Raw genomic sequence first — 9,393 nt, 5'->3', positions numbered from 1 at the left:
TTATGCATCTGTGGGGTTGTTTTTTAAAAGGATGAATCATTGTCGCTTTCATGTCAAGGCAGCTTTATTCAGACGCACATCAAAACACCAGACACCCATACTGAGGAGATTGTCCATGCTGGAAATTCCCAGATCTCCCTCATGTTTGTTTTTATAAAAGGCAGGATTCAGATCTTAACTTCAGCATAGCCTTAAAGCACAAATAGCATACTGTTACATAATTTGCTGCATTAGCTAAAAGTGTGTCAGTATTATCAGGGAAATGTACATAATAGAACTCAATGTTGACAACATGTCCCCTGTGACTAATAAATATTACATGGCTAGAATATTATCATGCTTTCATGTACTGTACTCATGTTGTATGCATGCTGTTTGTGTAGGACTGCATGATGATGACTTTCATCTGGTTTCGGGAGTAACAGATTACATGTATACTGAAAAAAACTGAACCGTTGACTTTAATTAAATACTATGTCAACAAATGTCACATAACTGTATTAGGTTCGTTGAAAGCATTAATATTAAGTTGAACCTAATAAGTTGTATTAAAATTTTGTATGATTGCAGTTTTAGTTTTTTCAGTGTACCAGGTTATCAGGATACAAAAAAAAGGTAACTGTATTCCTTACAGTACTTAAAAAGGGGGGTTATTACAAGGGTTGCAATGTTAAAATACACACAATACAAAACTAGTGTGGGTGATCCTAATATATATATACTATACTGCATGAATAGTGTGCAGAGGATACATTTTTCATACAAACCATCTTGAATCCCTATTTTCCGAGGTTAGTTAGAATAGATAGAAGACAGAATCGGAGGATGATTTATTAGTCACATAAACCCTCTTTATTAGTCACATACATGCACACAGCAGAGCACACACAGTGAAATGGGTCCTCTGCATTTAACCCATCCTAGTGCTAGGAGCAGTGGGCAGCTATCGCCCGGGGAGCAATGGGGAGGGGGGATTGGAGGTGGCCTTGCTCAAGGGCACCACAGCAGGGCCTAGGAGGTGAACTGGGACCTCTCCAAGTAGCAGTCCACTTTCCATATTTCAAGTCTGTTCGGGGACTTGAACCGGCGACCCAGTCCAAGCCCCTACTGACTGAGCCACTGCAGGACAGGACAGTTTGTTCTGTTGCCTCACAGAAAACCCTTTAAGTAAAATAAATCAGATTGAAATGAATTTCTCTTTCTCGGATTAAATGACTTTGAAGATGTGATACTTGCTTGTATTTACAGGTAATCAGTTATTTTATCAGAATACATTTTTAAAGTAACAATTTTGATTTTGGATTAATCTGCTGATTGATTGTTTGGTTTGTGAAAGTTCAGAATATCTATATCAGATATATATGAGAGGCACAAGGGTGAGACTGTCCCTGCCCGTGTTTCTGTTAAACATCTGAAAAGCTTGAGCCCAGGCCGACATAACCCTGATCGAATCACTGTGACATCATTGTTATCTTTCTGGACATTCAAAAAAACATTACAGCTGTTTCCAGAAGTTTAACATTATTCCAGTAAATTGGGTTGAGTTGAGAGAGCTCCTTTAATTGACCTGCCTTGTCTCTTTTTGTGTTGTCATGAACTAATATTAGTGCATGATGAGTGTACAGAACCGCTCAATAAATCAGTGTCATGGAAACAGCAGACTAACAGTATCCAACCGTGTAGGCTGTGTGGAGCTAAAATAAAACCTGTATGCTGCACATGCATGTTTGCCCAAAAATAGATCCACAGGAGCGTTCATAGTTACACAAATCAAATATATTGCTGTCCAGACATTCTTCTGAAGGCTATAGTTGCTTAAAATTAGAGGATTTTACACACAAATCATACAATCTTTTTATAAAACATGATACATGTATGCAGAATTAACTGTTTACTCATAATAAATACACTTTGCTTCACTTGACCAGGGTAAACTTAGACTGCTGATTAAATGTTGATACATGTGTTCAAATATTACAGTGTAACATACAGCAATGCAGTCTAGATCAAACGTCAAAGTAAATATACCCTTTATGAATGATGTCTGCTTTTGTGAAGGTAGGTTTATTGCAGGACTGCTTTTTAGTTTTACCTAGGCGTAATCATATAATGCAATGCAATGTGAAAAGGCCAATTCTGCACAATGAGCACTTCATTAAAACATTTTGCATGCAGGGCTTTATTTGTAATGTACGATGTTCAAACTGTGGTGTAACTACTTCTACACAAGTACTAAATGTATATAACAGTATTGCATTTCTGATCTCTTTGGGGACCTCTGAAACCAGTGACGCTGCTCAAGTCTGTTGCAATGTTTCTTCAATTATGTTTTGGGTGACTGTGGTTGCGAGGGAGTGCGGTCGTCTTCAACCAGAAGGCTGTGGGTTCGATCCCAGCCCGTGCAGTCAACATGTCGAGATGGCCAACGGTGTGTGTGAATGTGTGTGAATGTGAGCGTCCCTAGAGCAAGCGGTACTGCTCTTCATGAATGAAGTGTGAATAAATATAAAGTGCTTTGAGGAATTGAAAAAAGACCCGATAAAACGCTCTATATAAGTGCAGTCCATTTACCATTTTGAAAAAATACCCCAAAATAAGCAGCAACACATTTTGCAGCACAAATGACACAAATAACACTTTATCCGTTTCAGTTTATGGTCTTTACTACCACCATTATCCTGAAACACAATATAGTTTGTATTCACAGACATGCTTGAAATAAAAATATAAAAGACAATCAACTATACAAGTTTTCTACCGCGAGGAAACAGATCCAACAGCATTGCACACTTCTGTACATGGCCTGGTGGGAAATTTGGCAAACGGGATGTCTATAAAGTCTAAATGTTTTATACCATCAGTGATGGCCCCCGTGTTAAGACTGAGTGATGAGAACAGTTGAAATACAAAAGTTTAAAAAGCATAAGGCAAAGCTAAAGAAAACCGAAGCATCATCAAAACAAAGGCCTTCGAATACTGTGTTAGACATTAGTTACTGTTCTATTCTCTCAGTTACAGCAGACATCAATTTGTAGTAAATCCACTCAAAGCCCGGTGGAGAAAACACATGAATATCACTTTGGTTCAAACAAATCCAACATGATTTATACCACATGGGAAATCAACAGTTTAAGGCAAAATATTAGACTGTTTACACAAAAACATGTTGGGTTGTGGAGTGATGCTACGATACAGACAGAGCACTGATGGCCAGTAAATGACTTGAGTCAGTTTGATTCAATTAAAGGAGAGGTTCACACTTTTCCACGCTTTCTTTTAAACAAGACGGACATGTACTGGCTGTTAAAGAGATCCACAGTCTTGTATTTTCAATGTTTAGCTAGAACCAAAAGCAGCCTGTTAGCCAAATCAAAATAGTGTCTACATTTTAGTGTTTCAGTATGAAAGTCCCTGGACATTGTTTTAAACACCCGAATGATTTGCTTAGCTGGTACTGCTGAATTCTCATGATTGGATAAACCATCAGTTGGGAGGAAAAACAGAAAACATCTATTACATTTCGAAAGGCCTTTTCTGTTTTGCTTTAATTAAGAAAGACTCTCCAACTCTGATATAACGCATGCTTCTGCAGCCTCTCCGCTAACCTATTAAGTATCCTCCATTGTTATTTTGAACAAGCAGTCGCCCCTCTTTGTCGTCCCACACACAGAAACCACGGTCATATCTTTATCCAAACTGAACTGAGGATGGCAATGAGTTCTCTATGATTTTTTTTAAACTCAAGGTACTACTGTAGGTAATTCATCATGAGGCCCATCACATGAAAGCAATATGCAGCTGCCAGGAGCCCCTCATTGAGGACACAGATTAATCCACTTAGGTTTGGACTCAAAAGCATTTCTTAAAGCCTGACAAAATGGTTTTTAGTTTGGTCTCCTCGAAAATCAGCTGCTTTTCAAGAGTTTGCCTATTCCTTATATTGTACGCACATTAGGAAGGGATCCTTTAATGTCTAGTTAGAACAAAGAAATCAGGAAAAACCTGCTGCAATGTACAGATGTGTTACTGAATATGGATAAATGTGAACCTTTCCTTAGAGGGCCAGATATAACTCCTCAGAGGGGCCACTAATAATGGCCAAACATGCTTTGTGTCAAAAGCCTCTCTGCCTGAGCCTGCAGCTGCCTTAGGTCCACGACTAAATACTGGGCTACGTGTGAACTACAATAGACTTTCAACCTATAGTGCTGCTAAGTTAGTTAGTTAGTAAAATAAATCATGTATAAGATTGGCAACTTGCCTTTTAAAAGTCTACCCACGTTCCAGTTGAAACAGAAAGAGTCCTCTCAGTGAGTGTGTCAGTAACAGTAGTAGAGTTGAGAGCGCAGCCCCCTGAAGGTGTCGTCGTCCTGCCCACCGGCCTCCCCTTCAAACAGCATGGAGTCTGGGAGCACCACGCCCTCTAGTGGGTCCGGCTGGCAGAACTCCACTATGAACTCCTCCTCACAGTCCAGCAGCACCCTCGACCACGAGCACAAGTCCAGTTGTCCCGCCGAGCCGCCGTACTCCTCCGGCAGCACCGAGCGGGGGATGTTTCTGTGCAGGGAGCGCAGGTCCGAGCCGTGGAGGACGTACTGAGGATGAGCACAGAGAGCATGTCAGTGACGTCATCTGCTTCATCATTTGAAATGGCTATGATCAATATGTCAGAACAGACAAACAATTATCTCCTAGCAGTTCCCCTAATACTCTATAAGGGGTTTATAGCTTCTTTCAGCGCCTTATTTTGGTTCACTCTTATAGAAAACTCTTTGAATTCACTACCTGATCCAAACCAACAGCAGCCAGACACAGTTAGCAGCTACCTGGTGATAGTGAAGCTTTTAGAGGCTTAACAACCAGGTTGCATAAACCCCATTAGAACCCTTTATCATTTGTATATGGGTGACTGTGGTTGCGAGGGAGTGCGGTTGTCTTTCAACCAGAAGGTCGTGGGTTCGATCCCAGCCTGAGCAGTCAACATGTGGATGTATCCTTGGGCAAGATACTTAACCCTGAGTTGCTCCCGATTTATGAATGTGTGTGAATGGGTACATGACATGTGGTATGTAAAAGCGCTTTGAGGGGTCGAAATGACCTGATAAAGCGCTATTTAAGTACAGTCCATTTATCTAAGTATTAGATTAAGATAAAATGCCCGTAAGAATGTTCATTAAAAACAATATCTGACCTTGAAGTCTGTGGCCTTAGCTACTTAAGCATTGCTAGAAGGTTCGTAACTCCCCTTTTTCTCAGTAAATTTGAAGAAACCCATTCAACTCTTATAAGTGAAATCGTTTGTTGAACACACGACATTGACTGAGTTGATGGGGATTGGAGAAAAGGAGAAGATAACCTTTTTGGGACATAGTAAACCCACCCACAGTTAGTGAGTAAATATTTATTTTCAAACTATGTGTTTGTGCTTTCCATACTCCTGCAATATTCTTACTCTAGTTAGGCTTTCTTTTTCTATTTGTTGTCCATCTCAGAGACGCCAGCTTGTCCATGTTGCTGTTTATCTGCTGATTATGTGAATAACCAACAGTGTGCTGAAAGGTTTGCCAAAATACCTTAAAAGGGGAAAACATGTAAGTGATGTGCAAATATTTGCTATTGCTTCCACTGCTGCCAAAATGAATAATAACCAATCACTGTAGGTTTGAATGAACTCAAATAACCTTCCCAGAGCAACGTTTTTCATAGGCTTGTGTAACGGGTATTTTGAGTTTATTCCCCTGAAAAGCAAACGCTAGACCACCAATTTTCCCAGATGGAAATAGGTTGGTATTTTGGAGCACAGGCTGCTGATAAAAAGGAGGCACACACTGCAAAATAGTCCTTTGTGTGAAACAAAAGAGACAGGAACAATGAAAGGACTATAGTTACCCTCTCTGCCATCTTCTCCTTCAGGAAGGGCTTAATTATAGCAAAGATGCCTTTGAAAATCCTGGGCTCGTTTATTATGTTAACAGCCTTGATTCTGATTGGGAACCCGTCCTGTGAATGAAAAGAGAAACCGAGTTCAGAACATTCACAGCTGGTGCTTGTCAAACATTTCAGATGTGATTTGAGTGCTTATGTAAATATTACACACTCTGCAGTCACGATGAAACTCAACAGCCAGTGCTTAAGAGCCACTATTGTAAATGACAAGGTTTTTGTCCACGTGTGTCACAATCACTGATGTTTACTGCTGAGTCATTACAAAATAGAGGGACATTTTGAGCAAATTCATCCTACATGCATCAAATCCATCAAAAATAGGTATTTGATTACATTCATTTTACAACACATTTATATTCGGCTCATTTTCAGGGTCATATTTGTATTTTATGATCCTACTGGGACATGTCTCCATGCTTTAATGTTCAAAAAGCTCTTATGTTTCTCATACTGCCTGTGCTGCAGCACCTCTTTTCACCCTCTGTCTGAAACCAGAGCCCAGTCTGCTCTGATTGGTTAGCTGGCCGGCTGGGTTGTGATTTGTCAGCTGCTTAGAGATGTCCCGCCCCCTAAGTCTATCGTGTTGGAGCACTACCTAACATAGTGATGTCATTGTGTTACTGATGTGAATAGGATCCAATGGAGGGGTTTCAGGCCGGGGGGAGGAATGTGTGGGAGAGAAACTCCATCTGGAGAACATTTACATGCACAAAAACCTATATAACACACTACAGGAGAGGGAGAATCTAAAAGCACAATAGTGCCCCTTCAATACAAACAGCTTAAAAGTGTCAACAGATCATTAGCGTTAGATTTCTATCAGATTTCTCACCTGGAGGATGCTCACAACTTTTTTGGCGAGGAATGGGCCAGGATTAGACGCTTGTGACATGCCCACTCCGGTGTAGTCGGCCAAAATGACAATACCGTTCACCTGCGTCTCCTCCGGCTGGATCAGCTTCTCCAGAGTCAGATACAGGGCCCGCACATTGTCAACAAACGGATAATCATTTGGTTTCCATTTCCCTGTTACAGAAGATGTGAGTGGAGTTTAGCAAATCAGGAAATAATTAGTAATGGAGTAAGTACTGAAAGATTATAAAAATACACTGAGTTTAAGTTCTACTGGATATCAAAGAATAAATGAACCTTTATTGTCCGTAAGAGAGTTTGCTTTGCACTTAAAACAATAAAGTATATCAAAAACCATCCATAACTCATTACATTATCACAAGAAAACATCTCAAATAAACCAAAGGGACATCATGTGCATGTTTAGAAGGTGATGCATTTAGACAGAATGTACCCCATGTGATCAGAGGTTGTTTAAGAGAAGTCACAGCTAAATGATAATAACAAGATCATTTTAAAACGGCAATAAAGATGGAGCACCTGGGCGTAGACAGAGGATGTATCTCCCGTTGGGGTCGGGCTGTGGCAGCACTGTGAGGAAGCCCAGGTCCAGGACGTGCTTCACTGTGGACGGCTTCAGGTCCTGGAACACTTCAGGCCAAGCCTTCCGACCGGCGTGGTAGTTGAGCAGCAGCTGCATGGCACGGTCGTAGTCAAACTTCCTGGCCCGCAGGAAGCGCAGGAGGAAGGCGTCATCCAGCCGGGTCCTGAGATTGGGCTGTTCCTGCAGAGTGAGGTAAAGAAATATGAGTTCAGACCATCAGCAATACCAATGCCGCATTCACATGCTCCTCCGAATTCAGATTTGTTCGTAAACGTTATGTCGTAATTGGAAAACAAATTGGCTGCAATGCTGCAAAGTACTATTAAATAATAATCCCTTTTACAATTTAGGATACCCACAATTTATTGAATATGATTGACATTATTGTCCTGTTACTTGCAAATCAAAAAGGAATGATATTGCATTATATTTATACGAGTACCTTCAGAATCATGTCCCTCAGTGCTTGGACATCCCGCAGACGCCACTCTGGCTTCTCCTGGAGCTCCTCCCGTGCTTTGTGCACCAGCTCGGGGGTCAGGGTGCAGGAGTACATGGGCGGAGGGGGTGCAGGGAACCAGCTGAATCCTGGAGCTGCTGACGAGTCCACTGGAGGAGACGTGAGATCGATGGACTCATGCTGATCGGCCATGGACTGACTGGGTGAAGCTAATTGGACAGAGACATACTGTATATAAGAGAGGAACACAGAGGCTATGAAAACAGTTAAAGAAACACAGATTAGAAGAATGAAAGGTTGAGTTTTAAGGAAAAAGTTAGCATGATGAGGATATGATGCATTGGTGTAGATAAAACTACCAAATATGATCTCAAAAGTTAAAATAAGCACATTCTTCAACACCGACAGCAGTAAAAATACAAAATACATATTAATAAAGCACTAAGATTAATCCAAAAACATAATATATGACAGAAAAACACTGACAGGGACCATTTTACTGAACAACCAGGACGTTTGTCCCTGTAACTAAAACATTAGATTTCCTGTTACCTGCCCAAAAGATAACTTTCCTTAGACCAATCACAACAACTGCTGTGGATTTCTTGTCATATCATATTTAATAAAGTAATGGGTATGGTTTTTAATGCATGACTTTTAATTGTATTGGAGTATTTTCCCAGTGAAGTTTTAGAAGTACTTCAGTAAAGAATCCTCCACAGATGCACACACACACACACATACTGTACACACACTGTTTACGTCATTTGATATAACTTTCCCTGACCTGGAGAACATATATTAGAAACAATACCTCTCTTGGTACCTCAGCAAGGTAGGGGAAGCATGCATCTATACATGTTTTTGTACAGCATTGACACGGACTAGCTAAAACAACCGCATCCTGAAGCAGAACCGATGCGACACAACTAAAGTCAGAATAATGGCTGAATACTAACCGGAGTTGCGTTAAACATTAACCGACTAGCACACACATAGGGGGCTTTTATGAGCATCCATTGGCAAGAGATAGAAACTGCATCACAGAGACGCGGCGACCAGAAAAAAAACAAAAATCACAACCAACCTGTCAGGAAAATCCTTTTTCCGGGTAGAGGGATGGCGCTCTCTCATTGGTCCACAATCAACCACGTGATTGGCTGATGACGCAGGGCGTTCCAGATGTACGCATGGTTTTGCGTCTGTTGTTTTGATGACAATGCTGCATTCAAGTGCCCATTGGAAACTAGCCACTAAAAAACTTGGGGAAAAGTACCTTGGAATACACATTTTATTGTTCTCCAAGTGGGTGTTTTATGAGCCTCTCAGTTTGGTAATTCAACAAATGAAACTGACGTGGGAAGATTTCACTTTCTCACGACTGTTGTTTGGCTTCAGTGCCTTTGAACATCACATGGTCACTAACATCAATTAAACTCAGTCTTCTTTTCACACATTATTTAGTACTGATACTTGTTTAAAACCTAAGTATTATATTAAGCACATTGCACGATGGCATTTAAAGAAAAAT

At 40.7% G+C, this 9,393-nt stretch overlaps 1 protein-coding gene across 4 annotated transcripts; it reads right to left on the bottom strand.

Annotated features, from left to right (window-relative positions):
* Positions 1-2,622: 2,622 nt before the first annotated feature.
* Positions 2,623-9,036, bottom strand: ttpal (tocopherol (alpha) transfer protein-like). Of its 4 annotated transcripts, none has more exons than XM_063887249.1 (6): positions 8,950-9,036; positions 7,845-8,071; positions 7,339-7,582; positions 6,779-6,972; positions 5,890-6,000; positions 2,623-4,595 (listed from the first exon to the last, which is right to left on the bottom strand). In XM_063887249.1, the coding sequence occupies exons 2-6, from the start codon at positions 8,052-8,054 to the stop codon at positions 4,320-4,322; spliced, it is 1,035 nt and encodes a 344-aa protein (XP_063743319.1). In that variant the 5' UTR covers positions 8,055-8,071; positions 8,950-9,036; the 3' UTR covers positions 2,623-4,319. The 4 variants fall into 4 exon arrangements, with proteins under 4 accessions (XP_063743319.1, XP_063743327.1, XP_063743310.1 ...); XM_063887257.1 differs by having other exon boundaries at positions 7,845-8,090; positions 8,950-8,974; XM_063887240.1 differs by lacking the exon at positions 8,950-9,036 and adding an exon at positions 8,822-8,936 and having other exon boundaries at positions 7,845-8,072.
* Between the last annotated feature and the right edge of the window lie 357 nt (positions 9,037-9,393).

Source organism: Eleginops maclovinus, chromosome 1, assembly GCF_036324505.1.
Source record: "Eleginops maclovinus isolate JMC-PN-2008 ecotype Puerto Natales chromosome 1, JC_Emac_rtc_rv5, whole genome shotgun sequence".
In the NCBI taxonomy this organism is placed as follows: Eukaryota; Metazoa; Chordata; class Actinopteri; order Perciformes; family Eleginopidae; genus Eleginops; species Eleginops maclovinus.
Note: the sequence above shows the minus strand (reverse complement) of the source record. Positions and strands in the feature narration are given on the sequence as shown.

Excerpts from the sequence above, each read along its gene's own strand:
- ttpal (XM_063887230.1), bottom strand. The coding sequence starts at position 8,878 with ATGCTCATAAAAGCCCCCTATGTGTGTGCTAGTCGGTTAATGTTTAAC. Across the intron at positions 7,583-7,844 it reads TGAGGGACATGATTCTGAAG|GAACAGCCCAATCTCAGGAC; the intron begins GTACTCGTATAA and ends CTCACTCTGCAG. Across the intron at positions 4,596-5,889 it reads AGGAGAAGATGGCAGAGAGG|TACGTCCTCCACGGCTCGGA; the intron begins GTAACTATAGTC and ends GCTCATCCTCAG.